A 23,303-nucleotide genomic window follows, 5' to 3' on the forward strand; every position below is an offset into this window, starting at 1 on the left:
CTTTCTTCCTTCTTTGCAGTAGGACAGAAAATATCTAAAAGGATATAACGAACTCTGGTGTAAACGGTGTACAGAGAGAAGACACCGGAATAATTATCAGCATCATCCAACTAAGCCGAATGTTATAAATATTCATAAACCGTTTCAAGATATTCAAACTAACAGGCAACGTTCTGCGCGAACCTTGTCCTTAATTAACAGCTCGATGAAATGGATTGTTGATGGAGTTTACCACCGAGATTCTTCGACAGTAAGATCTTGAATAAACTAACAAAGCCACTTGTAGGGATTTTATAAGGATCACATAATAGTCATGAAGAATAATATCGGATATCTATAATAACTATTTCTCGATTATCGATAATCGAGACAATAAAAAAATTTCAATCGTTATTTCGACTAATCATTTTTCTATTATAATTTCATGAACCATTCGATTCTCAAGTATTCGTGATAATAATTGCTTTTTCCTAATTAACGAACGACGAAAACACACTTCCTATAGAATGAATGATTTGATTTGGGTACTTGCTTTTGATTTAAGAATTGAATCACGAACTGTCAATATTTCTTCAATGATAATAATTAAATTTGTATTATCATATTTCCAATTTCTCTTACATCAGATACCATTTACTACTGTTTGTATGTTTGTCAGTGTTCCCCTACACCCCACCCATTTTTTTCCTCAAAGGTAAATCATAATTTTTAAAGAAAACTTTTAAACTCGAACCACCGTGGATTGAAGTACTTCTAATTAACTTCATAACAAACTTAAGGGTAAGGTAATGCGAATAAACGAGCGTTCTTTTAGCCACCTTACGAAAACGACTCCGAAGGAAAACGTTCTTCACTCGTTTGTTCGTTCCAACGTTTAACGTAGTCATTTGTCGTTAATATTCCATCGTCGTTGCACCTTCTACTTCTACTTCTTCTTCTTCTTCTTCTTCTTCTTCTTCTTCTTCTTCTTCTTCTTCTACTTCTTCGGTCCAGGGAATGTGAATTTTCGTCTTAAGCAATTTTAAGGGGAAACGACTTGATCTTGTTACTCGAAATACCACTGGCACTTTCCACATTTATTGTGCCACGAACTTGCTTATTTCTTTCTCTCTCTCACTTTCTCTGTTTTCCACTCACTCATTCACTCATCTCTGTTCATTGCAACAATTTTCTACAGAAGGAATTCAACTTTCCTTTTACAATGGAAATTCAAGTGCAGTCGAAATTCTTATAAAAACGTTAAAAAATTATTAAACTCATTTATTCTGTCATTATTTTTAATAATACCTTTTTTGTTATAAATATTTCATTTGTATTTTATACGTTTAATCAATTATTGACAGTTCAAAGATGAATTCAAAATAGAAATCTACATAATTCAATGATCGATAGATTCTCTGAGTAATTCTCAAATACGAAATTCATCGTTAATTTTCTAATCGTACGATATCCTGTTTCAAGATGATATTCATCAGTTCGTCTGTGTTTTCTCACAGATATGATAAACCCACACACACACATACACGTACACGTACACGTAGCATAAATGGGCACGAGAGAACGCATGTACTTATACATATACATAGAAACTCGTAGTGTTGTAAGTGAGATCGTAGAACATCATCCTCTCCTTTCACAAGGGTTAACGCGATTCGAGTATCGCACGGGGGCAAGTCGAGGCAATTGTCTGTAAATGATGAATGTCTCTACGAGCTGGATAGGAAGCACGGTGTTACATGTAGGAGGACCAGAGAATGGTATAGACCCGTAGTAGGGGTTGTGAGTAGGTGGGAAGAGGTGGGTTAGAGGGATCAAATGACAATTACCACCGTAGAACGACCCTTGGACAATGACGTATGTACCACTTCATGCTAGTTGAGTGTAAGAGAGAGAGTATAGCATATTCTGAGAGAGAGAGAGAAAGAGAGAGAGAGAGAGAAGCATATTCCATCCTGACACAAAGGATAATGCATGCTCCTTCCAACGGCCTTCAACGAAGACGCTCCTTAACGTCGTAAGCCTCTTTTCACGCGATTAGAATTCACGAGCGGATCTTTAAACGCTTTACCGACCCAAAAGAAAAAGCTCTATCTACAATATATTCAGGTATATAAAGGTTCGTGGAAATGATTAAAAAAAAAAAATTAATCGGATCGATATTCTTAGAAAAATTTTTGCTGATCATGGTAAAGGGGATTTATCGTTATCATTGTTTTAATAGTAAATTAAAATCTTGTTTATTTAATGGTTATTATTTATTTTATCTATTTCATTATTACTTATATTATTTATTTCATCGTAGATTTAATCGCAAAGATTATAATTTAATAGCAAGATGATTTTATATGATTTAAGAAAATATGTAAAAATAATTAATCAAATATTAAGGGAAGATAAGGGATTAGGATCGATAAGTTAAACGAACACGTAAGAAGTACGAGTTGAAACTAAGTGTAGGGTAAGGGAAAGTCAAAAAGTTTTGCTCCAGTTTGCGGAATTGATTGCAACACTCTGGTACTTGCTCATTGAGAATAGTTTTAGGAATAAAGGGCACAAGCTCTTTTCGAAGCTTTGAATCATTTTCCCCAAAAATTGGTACACACAAGTTGTCGAAAAATAACTTTCTCGTTTTCGTTTTCATCGTCATAGTTATTATCGTCGTTATAAGAAGTTATACCGAATGAAAAAAAAAAAAAGTAAAAAAAAATAAACGAAAGATTCCTAACAGTTATCCCTTTTCTTTTTTACCCTTTCCTTTCCTTTCCTTTACTTTGATTATTCATCGAAGTTAAAAGACATTACGTAACCGAATTTAATCATGATCTGACGCGTCGATAATTTAACATTTCTCTCTCTTTCTCTCTCTCTCTCTCTCTCTCTCTCTCTCCCTGAGTCCAGATTGTTCGTCGTTTGAATTTCAGATGAAACGTTCGTCACCAGATGCGACCAGCAGCTAATTTGCGAATAAGAAAATTCAATTCAGCTTTCGTAACACGCTTTTCCAAACAAATAATGTTGAAAGGACAAAAAAAGAAAGATAGAAAGATAGAAAGAAAAAAAAACAAAGATAAAATGTTCCCATTCTTTCCATTTTTCATTCGCCTATACGTAACGATCTCTTGCATTAAAAAGAGACATACCTTTTCTATTTCTTCTTCATTTTTTCCTCTATTTTTTTTTCCTCTTGTTTTTTTATTATTCTATACGAACTACTCTTTACCCTCGGGGAAAGAATATCTCGTCGAGCTACGACGACGACGGCGTCGACGACGACGACGACGACGACGACGACGACGACGACGACGACGACGATAAGCACGTTTCAAAAGAAAAATTAAAGGAAGTAAAACGAACTTATTTTCTCGTACGTAACATTGCTAACATGTTCCAATGTACTATTTTTTAGTTTTCATTTTTTGTTTTCTTGCATCGTGATACTTATCATCACCTCTTATTTTTACTCTATATCGTGACATTCGTTAAGGCTTATTTATCTTCGAACGTCGTTTATACCCCCCCCCCCCCCCCCATGAAAAACAAAACAAAAAGAAAGTGAAAGAATGTGTGTGTGTGAGAGAGAGAGAGAGAAGTAGGATGTTCAGGTACGTACTTTCTTTTTTTTTTTGCTATCGATACTCGTATATCAACTCGCTATTCAATCAAGATATCTTGTTTCCAAGGCTAGCTACAAACCATCCCTAAGCACCAATCATGACGGTTTTGCGCTTGATAGATGGATTCGATTCACGATAAAGGTATTGCCAGGTCGTACCGTACGGTCCTTCCGATCTTAACGGACATATAAGGCTTATTTATAATCTTCCGATCGATCAATTCACGTCGATCGTCATCGGTCGTAGTCTTCAAAAGAAAACACCAGTTTTCTTCTACATTGATAATAAAGAATCATACTTTTCCTATATGATATCGTAATAATCTGTTTAACTTGATATCTATAAAAGTTTGTTGAAAACAAAAATAGAAGAGTCATCGATATTGCATTGAGTTTCTTCTTCGATTTATGACCAACGATTGGAAAAATGAATTTTTGATTATGGGTTATTAGTTATTAAGTGATTTTTAATTGATGTTTTTATATTATTTATTTTTGTTATATACCTTTTTATATTAATTTATTTTAATGTTAGGCTTTAAGTGAGATACTTGTCCTTTAAAATTAATAAATGTTATTTGATAAATGTTATGTGGTTTTATATAATTGATTTTTTTTATATATCTTTTTTTATTAATTTATTTCAATGTTAGAATTTAGGTGAGATACTTGTCCTTCAAAAATTAATAAATGTTAATTAATAAATGTTATATGAATTTAATCAAAGGAGTCAAACGAAAGTGCGATTTAATTTTTCAAATTTTTTACTTTTTTACATATTGTTTCTTTTTTCTTTTTTTAATCATTTAACATTCGAATGTTACTCATAAAAAAAATATTTTATTCAATTTTTCCATCGTGAGTATATATTATTATAATATTTATGCACGCTTCAAGGGAAATTGGTTTTCTAGGAAATAATATAGGTTGATACGCTAACCTATTTTCAACGAACGAAATATACATCAGGTGGGAAGCAGCAAGTATACAAACAAGATTCTTGTCACCTGTCTCGACGTTGCATAACTTTTTTTTTTCTGTCCTCTCCCTACGTATATACTTATATAGGTCACTTTGTTATCGTATTTTTAAGATAAAAATATAGATCAAAAACTACGCTTTTGCGAAAACAAAATTTTTTCTTGTTTGCAAATAACTCGTCGATATTGCTCAATATATTTTTCTTTGTTTTTTTGTTTCACGTATTTTTATAGGTCAATCGTATTGGTTTTAGTCCAGGTATTTTTATGAGAAGTTATTAATAAAAAGAATTAATAATAGAATAAAAATGTAAAAAAAAAAAAAAGAATAACAACAACGTTTATAAATATTGAAATATACATTCGTGAAGTATTAAAATTATTGAAATTAATTTGCAATTATTCACGACGCTCGTAGTATATATTTTCTTTATAATAGGTACAATGTTTTATATATATATATATTTTATTTTTTATTTTTTATACAAACAATTTACTTATAACCGTACGCGATTATATTGGGAGAAAAATGTGGATGAATATTTTTCGTTAGGTAGAGGTGCGTCAGGTGCACGTAAGCTCACGCAAGATTTTCCAACGTCGTTAATCTTTCAAAGGACGAGAAGAAATCTTCTTCTGGTTCTTTTTTTTAACGTTTTCTGGTAGCTCGGTCTCGTCTCGTCTCGTTCGTTCGTTCGTTCGTACGTTCGATATAAATGTATACATATTTACACACGTATATACACATACACATGTTGGGAAAGTTAGTGTAGTACGTTTGAAACATATTGCAAATCCATTACGAGCCGGTAGCTCTCAGGATCGTAAAGTTTATCGCGTCATCCACGGTCAAGCGCCCTCAAAATGCGTGCTCGATATTTCCGTGGTTCTCTCTCTCTCTTTCTCTTTTCAACCCTTCATGCAACTCGCCAAGTGCATTCCTCTGCACTCCTAAACCATAAAACTTTGAATTCCCGTCAAGAAAGATGTATCGTTCGTTGGCGTCGTCGTCGTCGTATTTACGTTGCCGCAATTTACGACTTTTTGCGAATTCGCTTCGAGTAAATTAACTTCGATAAAGCTGTGGAATGAGGGAAAAGGTTGGGGAGGAGTTAGGTGGGCGTATTGATGAAAAGTTTTCATTTACGGTTCTTGAGTTTTCTAGCTTTAAACAGAAGAGGAAGAAAGAAAATAATCACAAAAATTGTACGTGCGAAAAAATGAAAAAAAAGAAAAAAAAAAACATTTTCGAAGATTTTTGATTTTTCAGATTTGAGTTTTAGTTTTTTTGTTTTTCATTTATTTTTATATACACAAGTTTGTTGACTACTAAAGAAAGAGAGTAGGTTTGCAAGAACTCGTATCTCTCTCTTTTTTTCTCTATTTTATTGATTTCTCGACATAACGAAGGAAAAACATTTAAAACGTCGGTCCCACCTTTTCCACCCCTTCGACTTGAAACTTTGTCTTGCCATTTCGCGTTGATGCTTGAAAGCTTTTTGCTCTCTCCTTTTTTTTATTGTTCTTTATTTTTGTTTTTATTTTTTCTCGAGTTCAATACAAACACCGTGGTATTATTCACAGTTCTTTCTTTTCTAGATTCGGTACTTTGTACAAATAATTTTTAAACGCCCGATCTTCAATAATCTTTTCTTTCGTTTCTCTCGCACTTTTTTCTATCTTCCTTTTTATTATTTTCCAACTATCAAAACCGAGAGAGAGAGAGAGAGAGAGAGAGAGAGAGAAAGGAAAACCGTCAAAAGCAAGATATTAGATTTTCTCGATGAGAGGGTGGATGAAAAAGAAAGAAAGAAAGAAAGGAAGAAAGAAAAGAAAAGAAAAAACAAATCCAGGAAAAAAAAGAAAATAATTTTGCCCAACTTCAACGAAGTTCCATCGAAAATTTATATAATTTATAACAAAGTAGTTGGAGAAAAGAAATAAAAAAGAAAAAGAAAAAGGAAAGAAGGAAAAAAAAAGAGTAAAAAATTCGTCTCTCATCTTCTTCCTTCGTGTTCTTTCCATTTTCTTTTTTTCTTTTTTTTTTTTCCTATTCTACTTTCCACGTCTTCTTATTGTTATCATCATCTCAAAGCTTTTCCCAACGATTTCTCGAACTAGCGTAAGGTGCCGACTTTTCCATCGATCTGGGTCCACTGACCTACATTAAAATCCGAAACGACGACGACGACGACGACGACGACTCCGTTCCGATAGGACAATTGTTAGAGAAAGAAAGAAGAATAGAAAGAAGAATCAGAATAAGATGAGAATAGTAGAACAATCCTCTTTCCCCCTTATCCCCCTGCGGTCGATCGGTGTATTTGAGAACTAGATAAATGGGGAGAAATCGGGTTGGGGTGGATTAGGATACGATGACCGATAGAAGTGGGAGTGAGAATTGGTAAATGGGAAATGGAAAATGGGTGGGGGAGCAAGGAATAGGTTGAATAGCCTAGGTTCTACGCTAAATACTACTTTACAGTAAGAGTAAAGTATATAGGGGGATATATATAAGCATAAACAGAGAAGATACGCGTGTATTTAGAAATCGTTGCACACCCCCATCTCATCCCAGTCGTCGTTAGGAAACAGAGAGGTAGAATGGAATGGGGTGGGGGATAGAGGGGAGTCACTTGACCTTTCGACTCGACATCGTGATCCGTCAGTTACAAGCAATTAAGCACAGTGGCGTACATGCTCGAGTAGAGCGTCATCTGCAGCCGGTTCTACTTATCTGTTGGGCCGTTCGAACCTGATGTAACCGGTATTATCAATCTGGTGAGCATATCGTGTCTCGGCAGCCCTACCCTGTACCACCGTTACCACCACCACCACCTCACCGACTATCAGACTAATCTACTCAGCCGTCTATATATACACGTTAGAAAGAGAGAGAGAGAGAGAGAGAGAGAGAGAGAGAGAGAGAGAGTGGGAGGGGGGTAGATTGAATGGGTGCGGGGTCTAAGCTTCGATAGTGCAAACATCGCCATTGTGTCTATCCGTTGGACTGCACTGCGGGTATACTCAGGATAATAGCATTGAAAATGATTGTATTCTAGGAAATAATAGCACCAACTCGTGCATCCATTTTACGCATCTAATGTGAAATAGGTATACTCGATTCAAAAACAACCGGGGCTTTATATTTTTATGCTTTGTGATCGATACTTATAATTATTTTGGTATTAAGAATATTCGTAAAATATAATAGGATCTACTTAATTTCTTGAATATACTTTATGTAATTTTATGTGGGATAAAATATTAATTATTACATATAAGATATGGAGTTTAAATTAATTACTTAGATGATTTTATTGCGAAAAAGTTCAAATTTTATCCTAATAATAAATAATATAATATTATTCATTGAACTTTAACGAAAATATCGATGATATGTTAAGAATATTATAATATATATCTTTAGCACAGTATTTGTGTATTCTACTAAGTTATTACCGATTATTTTGTACTATGCAATGTGCATATTCAATAGGAAAGATCGAATAAGATCGGTGAGAAAGATATAGAGAAAATCTGATAGGAATACACGAGCAACGCATTTACAGTTTGAAAACCGAGTCTCGGTGCTATGCTTGGTGCAACCCTAAGAGAAACGATGCAAAGGTGGCGATGAATAAGAGAAATATATATATATATATATATATATATAGAATGGGAAAGAGAAGAGGGGCAGATGGGTGGAAGAGAAACGAATATAGAGAGAGAGAAAGAGAGGGATGATAGAGAAACTGTATTAGTGACAATGGAGTGGATACGCGTAACGGCGGCACGTACCGGCAGGAATTCGTTTGTTTCGACAAATGGAATTGGTAACAGGATTATGACCATTACTTCCTTGCATCGCAAACTAGCGAAGAGCCAGCGACGGCTTTCTAGTAGCATCGGCCACTCGTCAGGTTCCTGGTAATGGCATCGAACTCCCCTACCTACCCTCTTGCTGCATTACCCAGCCCCCAGCCCTCCTCCAGCAACACCACCACTAACCCCAACCCCCGATTCCACCTCATATTGCACCACACGGAATACGGGCAAAGGATTGTGAGAGGAAGTCCGAAATCCAGTAATTTCAACTTTCTTCTTTTCCTTCTTCTTCTCTTTATCCACCCAACCCCCTTCAACCCTCAACACCCCTTCCTTTTTCGTGTCTCATACGTATTGCAACCCACCCATGCGCATTCTTCTTTTCTTTCTACCTTTCTTTCTATTCCTGCAACGAAACAATTTTGCGAAATAAAGGTTCCAATTACGCGAAGTGTGCGTTGTGGGAGGAGAAAAGAGAGGGGGAAAAAGAGAGAGAGAAAGAGAGAGAAAATAAAAGCTTCGTCCATCGACCCACTTTCAAGCGTGGCATTGTACACGAGCAGCCTGGTGGACGCAGAGTATGAGTGAGAGAAAAATAAAAAAAGAGAGAGAGAGAGAGAGTAGGGAAACGTGCAGGTGCACGTGCGATAATTAATCCCCGTTAAATTGTCGCGAGTTAAAGCCGCCGCGGTGTATATACGGTTTGCAACGCCCACCCCACACACCTCACCAACGCTTCCATCCCCCTTCTTCACTTCACAACTACTATCACGCAACACTAATAAAACTGCCGATCGTTAGTTTCTATGTGTTAGAGGGTCGTCGGTGTCATTAAATTTATTGTTTTACTTACTCAACGAATGATTAATTGGTACTCCCCTTCTTTCCGTGTTTCTTTCTCTCTTATCTGGCTAATTTCATTTTTATTTTTTATTATTATTTTGTGTGTGTGTGTGTGTTGTTCTTCATTCTTAAATTTTATTCATTATCGTTGCAAGACGTTTTACGATGGGGAAAAAAGAAAAAACATTATTATTCTTAGTAAAGAATTTTTTTTTATTTCTCTTTTTATTTTATTTGTTATTCAAACGAAAGAAAATTTTGTTGCGGCAAATTCTCTTTGGATGAGCTAAAAAGGAATTTCGTTAGTGCAAGCTAACGTTAATGGCATTTAGAAACTGCGGAAACGTTATGCTACTACTACTACTATTACTGCTGCTACTGCTGCTGCTTCTGCTTCTGGTTCTGCTTCTGCTTCTGCTGCAGTAGATTAACGCGAAGAGTCTGAAATTAGCGCGTTGTTAAAATACGCCACTTTTTCCAACACCTATGCAACTTCGTTCATAATGCAACCGGTAGTAACTTTAGAAGCTGAAGGATAAGAATTCTTTACTTTTGTCATGTAATACAGTAAATATAAGTTTTATGTATTAAACTTATATAATTATTTTGTTAATAAATGTTATTTTTATTTATTCTTTTTCTTTAATTATTTATTTAATTAATTTAATATTCAGTTGATAAAATAGTTTATATTATATTAACGATGTTGATTACATATTTGATATATTTCTAAATCATTGAGTAAAAATTGAAAAAAAAATTGCAAAAAAGAAATGTTCTTATGATATTTATTTGTATTAAAATTGTTTGTTTTTTTTTTTTATACAAAAAAAAAAGAAGTAGTATAAATATTTTTGTTTCTATTCCTCAAATCTCTTATCTTATTTCACCGCAAAGTGCAATCCCCACGAATTTTCCAGAATCTACTTATCGATTCCACCGAAGAAAAGCAGGTAGTTTCGACGAATTAGTTTATCGTTTCCAAGGAGAAGAAGAAGCAGAAGAAGAAGAAGAAATCAGCGAGAGAAAAGCTATATCTTCCACCCAAAGCTTTTTCTTCCATCGAAGAGAGAAAAATAGAAAAAAAAGCTTGGAGAGGTCCGATAAGCCGTGAGAGAGAAAGAAAGAGAGTAACGGAGATGCATTTCTTCTAAGGTACAAAATTTACGAAGCGCGTGAGATGTGCAGACTCGTAATCTCTTTCTCGTTCTTTCTCGTTCTTTCTCGAAGTAATAAATTCATAAATGCCGATGAATCAGAATTTATTACCCCGCGTCGCTAGTTCTGATCGGATTTCCTCTTTCGACCCTTTTTTTCTCTTTCTATCTTCTTTCTTTTCCTTTTTTCATTTTTGTTTTTTTTTTTGCTATTTCCTTTTTTTTTTATTTTGACGGAGTAGAAAGAAAAAAAAAGGAAAAAAGAAAAACACTGAGAAACTTTTTTATTCGCAATCGTTGGCGCGAAAAAAATGAATATTACAATGGTAATAAAGAGAAAAAAGATTTACTTTGATAAAATTTCTCTTCCCTTTTGGACGCGGTTTATCATCTTCCAACGAAACGAGCGTCAAAAACAGATTCTTTTTGTTAATTAAGCGTGGATTTGTTGTTAGTTGGAAGAAATAAGGAGAAAGTATAAGAGACGACGACGACGACGACGACGACGACGGTTGTTAGCGTAAGAAAATTATACATTTAAACGAAAAGAAGAAAGGGACTAAAGAAATAATAATAGTTAGAGGTAATTTTCTTGTATATATACATATATTTTTTTTTTGCGTATATACTTAGTTGCGTATTACTTTTCCTCTCTTGGCAAGTTCTACGTTACTGATACAAAAGGTAACTACGACAAGTAGATAACAGGACGTACTAAAAGATGTATTTTACACAAAGCACCAATTAACCTTCCGTAAGAACTTTATGTTCTTTTGAAAACTCACTCGAATTTGCTCGAGCCTCAGTGAAGATGGATTAGGATCAAAATCAGACCAGTCCCGGTTTACTATCTCTACTACACGCCACTACTACTATCTAACAATCGGTGTGGGTTCTATTTTAAAGAGGTTTTTGCAGTATTGCAACTTTCCTTTGTCCGTGGATATTGACTTGCTCGACTTGGTCTTTCCTTCATTTTGTATCTTTTTGTGATAAAAGAAAAAGATCGGATAATTGAAGTTTCAAAGTTTCTTAACTAACAATAAGAGCTCGTCAAACAGTAGCAACAGCAGCAGCAATAACACGATATATGTATTCGTTCAGAAAATTTTTTAACCTTTTATTTTTTGTTTTCAGGAATATTAAACATTTAAATTTACAACGTGCCTAGTATTAATCTATTCTATTATTATAAAAAAAGTAAATATAGATATAGGTAGAGATAGAAAGAGAAAGGTTTGTTAGATTATCGTGAAAGTTGACAACAAGTCACGTAGAACGATCTCCTTTATTAGCCAGTTCGACTAATCGTCTCGTAAGAGTTAACGCGTCGCGGCAAACGTGTCGGCTTAATTCGCATCGAGTGGCAATCCGGACGAAATCACTGTCTGTGTCCACAATGACGAAAGCACGTGTGGAGGATAGTCGTATGTAGATCGTTACAGATAGAATGAGAAAGGGATAGAGAGAGATGGAGAGAGGATGATTGTACAATGCGTATAGGTAAACGTACACAAGTGGCAGTAGCATCAGCATCAGGAGCAGCAACAGCAGCAGCAACAGCAGTAGCAGTAGTAGCACTAGCAGCAGCAATGGCTGTTGTTACCTAGTAGTTGTGATAGTAAGTAGGAGTAGCTGTGCCAGCTAATGAAGATGTTTGTCAATAGTGACACGGTAGTATATGCCGTAACAGTTACTCGACTCTATGTCTTAGGTTCGACTATAGCAATCTCTCCTCCTACTCCTTCTCCTCAATCTCCTTCTCTTGCATGTCTCCTTCCTGTCCGTTCGTTGAGCCCCTGTACATGCTTGCCAGAGCTTTGCAACGTAAGGTCCTTGGCTAACCCGATGGTACTTCGAGCTCAACGTAGTAGGCAAGACGTGCTTCGTTACAGTTAATATCGAGTTATAACCGAATCACGTTGCGTTGAAGCAAGTTAAATCTTACTTAGGCGTTCCAGGCGTTACTCACTGACAATTAACTCTACCGTCACCCTAACTAGACACGCAGGGATAGCATGACTTAAGGAAGGGAGGTAAGGAGAGGTGGGAAGGATCGAGAAATTGAGTTTTATCTTATCTTCCAAGATAATCCTTTGAAAATCGATATTATTATTTAGGACACAATATATAATATTTTAATGAATTTTTATGTTTATTTCTGATAGTTATTATTTGATTATATAGTATTTGTTATTTTTGCAATGATTGATTATATTTGTAATTAAATTTGATGATTATTGTTCAGAGAAATTCTGATCGGTATTACCTATTGTGGATATGGACGTACTCTGTCATTAATGTGCAAGGAATATACGGGAGTCAGGTTTGAAATTCGCATTGAATTTCCCTCGACAATCGGCCGACGTGCCGTTAAAGCAGTCTCTCCAACGAAATATATCGACACTGTACTGTCGCTTTACAGCCGCGAGCCACTTCCAATAGCCTTTCAAAGGATTTCGAAAGTTTCCTTCGATAGTTGGCAAATATCGATCCCAAGCGTCGTGGATACACGTCAACGGTAATTTTCGACTTCGACCTGAATTTTTCGTACTTTTCGTCCTATACTTTTCAAGCACTAGCATGATGCTGTTACGTGATGCTTTGCTGAACGCTTGTGAAATCACTAGGGCGCGTAACATTTTACTCCATGTAACTTTTGATGAAAATGAAATTTTTTCTATTTCGTTTAGAAGTTTTTAACCGTCGTTTCGACATTTTTCCAAATGCTCCACAGTATATATGTATACACAATATATATAAAACTGGATTTCTATGTGTACGCAATAAATTTATATATTTGTTGCCATTTTATCAAAATAGAAACGTTTTATATTTGAAAGATACTTTTGCTTTTCGGATTTATACGAAATTCGATTAAATGTTTATTTTACAGAGATAACATTTTTCATTACAGTTTTATGAGATAGTTATAAGCGCAAATGTGTTTTATCGATAAAATCTATTTATATAGTATAGAATTTATTTTCGATTAGCTTTTTCCATTCAACGTGATATTCAGAATTAGAAATAATACGTGACTATATACACGTTATCATAAAGATTAGGAAATATTTTAATTTCTGAATTCTTTTACGAAATAAAAGAAAAAATGAAATAAAACCACGAGGAATTTTTCTACTTTTAGGTAGGTGTCAGCGATTTCCTACGCCACATTCCCATTTTACGAGCTACGCAGATGTTTCGAATCGGCTTACTTAGTTCTCGAACGCCTAGCTTTACGCGCGAGGATTTTACATCGTATCTTCTATTAGGTTCAAGGAGATTTTCATAGGATCTACCCCTCTTGGCTCGTGGTATGTCCTCGGATTTTTCGATGAAACATTTTCACTTTTTTCTATCTCTCACACATTTTCTCATATATTATCCCTATTTTATATTTTATTTTATTTTTCAAACATATATTGTAAATCATTTTAAATAATGTAGGAAAACTGGTATTTAGTCATTCAGTTATATAAATATATATATATAAGAGTGCGAGTGTATGGCGTACATGGAAGTGGTTGATGAAAGATTTGTAGCGATATGGATACGAGTGCATGTGACAAGAAAGAAAAGCGTACGATATCGGCTGACATCATCGTTTGTAAACACTCCGAAATCTCTCGAATGTTCCCGAGCCGGAAATCGGGAAGAAGTCTTTTGTTTGACCGATTGGGAATAGTCTGGAGATTTCTAGAATGATTAACGGAAGTGATCGGGACCATTGGTGGGGTGAATGCATATATAAACGCGGTGAAGAGGGCAGTCCTCGGCCCTTCTTGATTCGGTGTGACGAGTGAGTGTTAACGAGTGTAGTTACGGTTACTTATTTTTCTTTCGGTCTTTAAGTCTTTGTTATATTATAATAAACATTTCTTTTATTCAATAAAAGCTTCTATATATATGTCTGTCTGTCTGAAACCACGCCAACCACCACCAAACCACCCCCCACAGTTCAGAAGTGGGATTAAAGAAATAGTGGGATCTGTGTCGAAGTGAATACGCGATTTTTTTTTGGAAAGTGATACAATTCTGTTCTTCTGTTCGCTGTGCGGAAATCTCTGTTCGTCGTATACGAAGTCTTCTGTCCGTTGCGCGGAAATCTCTGTTCGTTAGATACGAAATCTTTTCTGTCCGTTGCGCGGAATATCTCTGTTCGTTTACGCGAAGTCTGTTCTGTCCGCCGTATATGCGAAATTCTGTCCGCTGTGTGTAGAAAATAATATTATATCGGGTTTGAGGAATTATCATCAAAAACAGAAACTATCATAATGTCTGCTAAGGAACCAAGCTCTTACACCGTTTGCCAATTGAAGGAGGCATTACGCGTAAGAAATTTGCCTACTGTCGGAAACAAGAATGAATTAATTAGTAGGTTGACCGAAACGGAGCCAGAAATATGGCAGTATCTGGAAAAGGAGTTGAATAATCCGGTTCAAGAAGACGGTTCGACGGGACGTGACGAGCCGACGGTTGCTGTTGGGGCTCCACGTGTTGGAGACGGTAATGTTTCTCCAGATCTTGAACTGATAAGAAAAGAAAGAGATCTACTTAGAAAGGAATTGGAATTGGTAAGAAGAGAACAAGCCATACAATCAGCAACTACTTCTAGCATTGAAAGTTTAAACCGAGTAAGTAATACACCGAGTAATGTCAACTTGAGAAGTATCAGTGAGTTGCTATGCGAATTCGATGGGTCCGACCATTCATTTTGGAAATGGGAACAACAATTGAATTTAGTACGTAGTACTTATAGTCTGGACGATAACAGCACAAAGATTGTTATCAGTTCAAAATTAAAAGGATCAGCTCTGAATTGGTTTCATTCAAAACCAGAACACATCAGTTTAAGTGTGGAAGATCTTCTTCAACGGATGAGAACAATGTATAATAATCGTCAAAGTAAACTGACCTTGAGAAGAGAATTTGAAGCACGAATATGGCATCCAAACGAATCCTTCAGTAGCTATTTACATGAGAAAATTATATTCGCTAATCGTGTTCCGATACCCGAGGAAGAGATAATCGACTACATTGTCGATGGGATACCAGACCCACGACTTCAGGATCAGGCACGTATGGCCCGTTTTAAGTCAACGTCTGACTTAAACGAGGCTTTTGAAAAAATTAATCTGCGACCGAAAAGGTCACAGGAATATTACGTAAGGGACGTGAAGGCAGCGAAAGCGGTTGTTCATCCGAACCCATCGACGAAGGGGTCGACGACAACACGGGCAATCAGAAAATGCTATAATTGCGGGGGAGGTGGGTCATACTCTTCCGCAATGTAGGAAACCAAGAACATCGAAGGGGTTCTGTTATTGCTGCGGATCAGCCAATCATCATCTTAAGGACTGTCCGGAGAAGAGGAGGAAACCCGATGCGCCTACTACATCAGTATCACACACGTCCACACCTTCTTCAGATTCAATGAATTTGGTACAGGGGCCAGCACTATATCCCCCGTACACGGTACCCTTAACGTTTACCACAGCAGACGAAAATGGTGATATCTGTAGATATAAGTTTTGCGCTATAGTTGATTCTGGATCACCTATAAGTATGATCAAGCAAACCTATGCACCGAATAATGTAAGTTTATCTGCGGTAAAAGGAAATCATGATCTTTATGGAATAAACGGTTCCAAGCTACAAATTTTAGGTAATTTCGAAATAGATATTAATATCTGTGAGGTAGAGATGAAAATGAATTTTTTTGTTGTGCCGGACAACACCATGAGTCACGCCGTGTTACTTGGAAGAGATTTTTCTACAAATCCGACGGTAAAAATTTTATTAGGTCAAGACGTCCAAATTATAAAAACCAATTCCGAGTCTTTAAGAAACGAGAATAATTGCTTTGGTAATGAAATATTGAATATTGATTACTTAGATGAACCAGTCAAAGTAAACGAGACGTTACAGATTAACCCTAATATCCTTTCTGACGAGAAAAAGGAAGTTAAAGAGTTGTATGATACGGAATATAAGTCAAAACTAAATTCGGGTGTCGTTGAAGAGGAACATGGGTGTGAGATGGTAATATCTTTGAAACACGAACAACCGATCTTTTTCCGGCCGAGACGATTAGCTTACGCCGATAAGGAGAAACTGCGCGTAATTCTGGATAAGTTAATGGCCGACGGTATTATTAGGCCCAGTAAGTCACCGTATGCCAGTCCGATTGTATTAGTTCGTAAGAAGAATGGTGAGCTCAGACTTTGCGTTGATTACCGCGAGCTAAATAAAATAACTATTAGAGATAACTTTCCTACGCCGGTGATCGACGACAATTTGGATAGATTGAAAAACAAAAGATACTATACAACATTAGATCTGAAGGACGGTTTCCATCATGTTAAAATAGCTGAATCGTCGATAAAATATACCTCTTTCGTAACACCTTTCGGTCAGTATGAATACCTGCGAATGCCATTTGGCTTAACAAATGCACCACGAGTATTTCAGAGATTCGTATCTAATTGTTTTGATGAACTAATTAGAAAAGATAGGGTTCTTTTTGTACCTCGACGACATATTAATTGCGACATATAGCATGGAAGAACATCTTAAAATATTGCGTGAGGTTTTCCGAATAGCCGCGCGATTTTCTCTGCAGTTCCGGCTTGATAAATGTTACTTCGCTTATAACGAGATAACGTATCTGGGATATCAGGTGAATGAGGATGGTATTCGGCCGAGCGACGAAAACGTGAAGTCTGTAGTGAATTATCCTGTGCCACGTAATGTAAAAGAGTTACACAGGTTCGTCTGTCTGGCCAGTTATTTCCGGCGGTTTATACCAGCGTTTTCGATAAGGGCAAAACCATTGTACGATATAATAAAATCTGATAAGAATTATCATTTTGGTTCTAAGGAACAAGAAGTGTTCGAAATGTTAAAAAAATCTGTTGGCGTCGCAACCGATATTGGCGGTTTATTCACCGATTCTTGAGACGGAATTGCATTGCGATGCAAGTACTGCGGGATTTGGTGCTATCCTGTTACAGAAACAAAAAGACGGGAAGTTCCAACCCGTGTCATATTTCAGTAAGCGCACCAGCTCTGCCGAGTCGAAATATCATAGTTTTGAACTCGAATGTTTGTCAGCTATCTACGCCATTAAACGTTTCCATACTTATCTATTCGGGATAAAATTCAAAATAATTACCGATTGTGATAGTTTTAGGCTTACACTCAGCAAACGCCACGTGAACCCTCGAATTTCACGGTGGGCTTTGTTTTTGGAAGATTACGACTATGAGATACAGCATCGGCCGGGGAAACGTATGGCACACGTCGATGCGTTAAGTCGATGTCACGAAATTTTAGTTATAGAAGGAAATACTTTCGAACAAACGTTATCTATTAGTCAGGAGCGCGACGATAAGATACGGGAAATCCGAGAAGCCTTAGAAAAAAACGAAGATAAGTTTTACGAGTTGCGCGATGGTCTCGTCTATCGGAAGGATAAGTCGAAAGGACTTCTGTTTTATGTACCGGCTTCAATGGAATGTAGCGTTATGCGAACATGTCATGACGATTTGGGTCACGTAGGGATTAATAAGGTAATTGAGCATATTACAAAAGTGTATTGGTTTCCGAATATGACAGAGAAGGTAAAGGAATACATTAGAAATTGTCTTAAGTGTATTGAGTTTTCTCCGGTTAGCGGCAAAAACGAAGGATATTTACATTCTTTGGAAAAGGATAAACTTCCGTTCCGTACGGTTCATGTTGACCACTATGGTCCGCTGGAGAAGACTAAACAAGGATATCGATACCTTTTGTCCATTGTTGATGCGTTCACGAAATTCATAAAATTATATCCGTGTAAGACGACAACGGCTCAGGAGGTCGTCAGGCATTTGAAAACATACTTCTCTGCATATAGTAAGCCAAGACGCATAATAAGCGATCGGGGAACGGCGTTTACCTCCGAGTTGTTTAAAGAATTCGCGAAAAAAGAAATGTTCGACCATGTACTTGTTGCGGTGGGTACGCCTCGCGCAAACGGTCAGGTGGAACGATTTAATCGTGTTATTACTCCCATGTTAGGGAAATTGTGCGAGTCTACAGAAAAATGGAATTGTGTAATCGATAAGGTAGAATTTGCTTTGAATAACACGGTTTGTCGTTCAACGGGTGAGACCCCCAGTAGATTGTTATTCGGCGTGGACCAACTCGGGGAAATAAACGATAACATAAGGTTAGCGTTAAACCGACGTAATGAGGAAAACCGAGATCTAGTAGCCATTCGAGACAAAGCGTCAGAGAGAATTTCGGAGGATCAGCACTCGAACGAGCGCTATTATAATAAGAGACGAAAGAGACCCGTCTCGTATTATGTCGGAGACTTGGTGATGATAAAAAACGTAGATACTACCATCGGTATAAACAAAAAACTAATCCCCAAATACAAGGGACCATATGAAGTAAAAAAAGTGTTAGATATGGACCGGTACATCGTCGGGGACATTGATGGGTTTCAGGTAACACAAATACCATATACAGGCATTGTGGGCCCTGATCAGATGAAACGATATATTCATCCACGATAGAAATAAGGAAATCCGTAAATTTAAATATAAATTCTATATGCGTCATATCTTATCTTATATTATGCCTTATGTTTCATGATAGTTTATGCGTTACGTCTTATTTTTTATGTTAGTTTAATAAGTAAAACTTGTGAGTGAGTGTTTGTTTGTGTGAATATTCCGTTGGTCGGGGGCGACCAAAAATGTCAGTATGGCCGAGCTGTAGGAAAACTGGTATTTAGTCATTCAGTTATATAAATATATATATATAAGAGTGCGAGTGTATGGCGTACATGGAAGTGGTTGATGAAAGATTTGTAGCGATATGGATACGAGTGCATGTGACAAGAAAGAAAAGCGTACGATATCGGCTGACATCATCGTTTGTAAACACTCCGAAATCTCTCGAATGTTCCCGAGCCGGAAATCGGGAAGAAGTCTTTTGTTTGACCGATTGGGAATAGTCTGGAGATTTCTAGAATGATTAACGGAAGTGATCGGGACCATTGGTGGGGTGAATGCATATATAAACGCGGTGAAGAGGGCAGTCCTCGGCCCTTCTTGATTCGGTGTGACGAGTGAGTGTTAACGAGTGTAGTTACGGTTACTTATTTTTCTTTCGGTCTTTAAGTCTTTGTTATATTATAATAAACATTTCTTTTATTCAATAAAAGCTTCTATATATATGTCTGTCTGTCTGAAACCACGCCAACCACCACCAAACCACCCCCCACAATAATATTATTTACAGTATTATATTTTTATTTAAGTTTAAAAATTATATTTTATTTATTTATCAGACATATACCCCTTTACTATATTTAATCGTGTTTTCATTTCATTTCAATTTATATATCTATTTATATATCAATATATTTAATTATATATATTATATCATCCACGAATGAGTTTTATTCACTAACATATATACACATATAAATACACACGAGAGCATGTCAACGAACGCATAGAAACACAAACACATTTATTCACTTTCAAAGAAGATACGTGCCATAAAAATTTGCTTTTCGAAAATCGTGATTCTTCTTTCTTCTTCTTTCTTCTTCTTCTTCTTCTTCTTCTTCTTCTTAGTTCTCGTAGTATTCTTTCCTTTTCTCGTAGCACGTACATAGGTACGCTCTCGCTTCGATAAACCTCGGCAGTGACGTGCTTTATTACGTTACTACGGATATACTTACGTTATACCAGCGCGATCATCAATTTTAAAGTTACACGAGGAAAGTTTATTCCGCTCTTGTGGCGTATAGGACGAAGCTATTGTGAAGTTGTAGGAGTTGTCGAGACCCGGTCGACCCTTTCCCACCCCCAATCCCCACTTCTCGTCTCTTTATTCCTTCCTTTTCCATCCCCTACGACCAACGAAACACCCTCACATACTTGCTCTTTCTCTTTAACTTCAGTCAAGGAGCCACATACTGTTGTTACGCTTAACACGTTACGTTCCGCTCAATCTGTATCCCCTCAATCTCACTCTCTCTCTCTCTCTCTCTCTCTCTCTCTCTCTCTTTTCTATTTTTCTCTTTTTCTTTTATCATTTTTCTCCTCATTTATATTTTTCTTTGTCTTTATAAAAAACTATTTTCTCTCATGCCGAACAATGGTGCTTTTTTACATACATAACTCATTGAATTCGATTTAACAGAAATTTTTATTGTTCATCTTGGTACGTGAATTATTGTCTTTATTTATTTTCTATTTTTTACTTTTTATTTAATTTTTCCCTCGTTTTAAATAAAAGTAAAATATGAAAGAGATTTCAATACCTATATTGTTTAATGGAAAATATAAAATATTCTCGCGTGAGAATTTATTAATTAATCTCTAATTTCTATATATGTATTTTGACGTTAGAATTGTTCAATTTTATATTATGTATGATTGATATTATTATAGATCATTGACGAATTATTTCATGGTGTTGGTATCATCTTATATTTCATACTTCGGTCTAATTAAATGTATTAATTAATATCAATTAACACGTTCGTCATGAAAGGTATAGATTTTCAAAAGTATCACACTTTATCATTGAAACGTTTGGTTTTTATATAAGCATACAACGTTTATACCATTCAGCTATACTTATTTTTGGTTTTTTTTTCTTGGTAATTCTCTAATTTCATTGATTAAATTTACCAGTTTTCAGATGGTATACATATATATATATTGTATAGGCGTGCTTTACTCTGCGATATTCGATAGTATGCATGAAAATGGATACCGTTTGTATAATATACGTTTAGAGCTTTTGTCCATGATCGAACGATTATTATCGTGTTCAGATTTCGTTTGTAGACAATCGTATCGAAAATACACCGTAACGCAGAAACCAAAGTATTGTTTTATAAAGAGATAAAATATATGAGAAAAAAGTATATATTTTTATTGATTATTTTTATCTATAAAAATGTATATACACTTTACACGTCATCGTTTTCCTCCAATCTTCATATATACAAATTCAGTGTCACAGTGTTGATTTCCAATGAATTCCGAAACTGCTGAACTAATCTTAATGAAATGTTTTTTTATTTTGTGTAAATTTTTTTCAACGTAATATAAAAGATAGTATGTTATTTTTTATTGCTAATTTTAAAATTTATTATTTGAAGATTTTGTAGGTCTCTACGTACTGTAAGTTTTCACTAGATGATGCTTTATTACAATTTAAGTATTTCGATAAGACTACATTGCTTTTTTTTCGAGTATTATTATGTATTACACATTACTATGTATTCCATTTTAATTGTGGGATTATTTTGTGTGTTGTTATAATTTACTAAATAGTTTAAAATTATATTAAAACAAAACAACACACATTTTATAACAAAGCAACAGCAAAGCATATAATCCGAGCATATATACAATATATGTATATATTCATTATTTGTGTTAACATTTCGGTCTACACATACACACAGATTGATCTTGATTAGAGACACAAATTTGATTTGAGGACAATGATGAATTAGAAACGGTCCATCGGAACTCGTTCGTTCATGCGTCTTTAAAGCAGATCTCCCGTATAGAGGTCAAATCGATTCGCGTTATGTATTATCATCAGTGTACATTGGAATGTGATGATATCGATAGAGATACACGTTCCTAGCCAACGATAACAATTTACTGCTAGTAATTCAAGTTGAACAAGCAACCTCGAGATCTCTAAGCCTCTACTCTCTCTCTCTCTCTGCCGCGTATATAGAGAAGCGACGCGTAATGATTTTGACCCAATTCGGTAACGGAAGCGTCTGATTTATCGCAGGTGCTACGTAAGCTGAAAAAGATGTAGGAGAGAATTGCATGAAGCTATCAAGATGCTGTCATGGGGATAGATCATCTCGATTTGTACGAACTAATATTATGTTATTGATGTATATGCGTATATAATACATTCAAAATTACTTTAATGAATTTTTATTTCTGGATGATGATTATTAAAAAATGTTCTTACATTTATATTTACATTTAATTGTTTTTTTTTTTTCAGGATTATATCAAACTATTCAACGCGAATGTATATATCTCATTAAATTCGTTTATAATAGATGTAATATGTATTTATATATTTTTTCGTTATTATTATTATTATTATCATAGAATTCTCGTATTTCTTTTATTTTTGTTCTTTTTCAAGGTAGATTCTAAAGAAAGCAAAGCGTATTATACGATCTTATAATTTATCTTGTCCGAGAAAAAAGGGGGACATAAAAATCTGTAAGACATTTTTAGCAACGCGACGTGATAATAAATTATGTTTCACGAATATACACGTTTCATGTATATACATATACTTGGAAACGTAGATGCAAAACCATGGATAAGAGATTCCTTGCGATAAATTCGACGGATAATCGGTGTACGTTATATCGAATGTAGCCCGCAGGAATAAATATGCGTTTTTCAATCGATCCTATCTTCCGACAATGTGAGGAATACTACGAAAAGCTCGACGATAATACACTATCTATATATCTACTAGCCATTGCAAAATAATAGAACGCTAATCGATGCACGTGTTGTGTTGTTTTATTCTAGGGTATTTCAATTTTATTTTTTCTCGATCACAATTCTTTCATTTTTCTTTCTTCTTTTTTATCTTTTAATTCACGATCTTTTACGATAATATTTCTCGTGTTCCTAGAAATGATTGTATTTTCAATATAAAAAAAAAAGTAAGAAAAAAACAATTTCTCTTCGTTATTCTATCAAAATATTGATTTAATCGAGCAAAAAAAAAAAGAAAAAAAATAGTAGAAAATTAATTTTTATTAATTAATTCTTTTAAACGAAGAAATACAATCGCTCGGGTATA

General features: G+C 35.4%; 2 protein-coding genes across 2 annotated transcripts in view; both read left to right on the forward strand.

Moving 5' to 3' along the window:
- Ten-a (Teneurin-a transmembrane protein) overlaps positions 1–23,303 on the forward strand; it is a 562,968-nt gene that overhangs the window by 110,300 nt on the left and 429,365 nt on the right.
- Positions 14,699–17,382, forward strand: LOC149033643 (uncharacterized). Its single transcript, XM_089173567.1, has 3 exons — positions 14,699–15,692; positions 15,763–16,836; positions 16,931–17,382. The coding sequence occupies exons 1-3, from the start codon at positions 14,699–14,701 to the stop codon at positions 17,380–17,382; spliced, it is 2,520 nt and encodes an 839-aa protein (XP_089029693.1).

The sequence above is a fragment of the Polistes dominula genome, unplaced genomic scaffold (genome assembly GCF_049000335.1).
Source record: "Polistes dominula isolate Pdom_NZ unplaced genomic scaffold, Pdom_raw_medaka contig_28, whole genome shotgun sequence".
Classification (NCBI taxonomy): Eukaryota; Metazoa; Arthropoda; class Insecta; order Hymenoptera; family Vespidae; genus Polistes; species Polistes dominula.

What these genes read in the sequence shown, in the direction of transcription:
- LOC149033643 (XM_089173567.1), top strand. Translation starts at nt 14,699, where the DNA reads ATGTCTGCTAAGGAACCAAGCTCTTACACCGTTTGCCAATTGAAGGAG. An exon ending in ATGCTATAATTGCGGGGGAG is followed by an intron (nt 15,693 to 15,762) that starts GTGGGTCATACT and finishes GCTGCGGATCAG; the next exon opens with CCAATCATCATCTTAAGGAC. An exon ending in CTCTTTCGTAACACCTTTCG is followed by an intron (nt 16,837 to 16,930) that starts GTCAGTATGAAT and finishes TGAACTAATTAG; the next exon opens with AAAAGATAGGGTTCTTTTTG.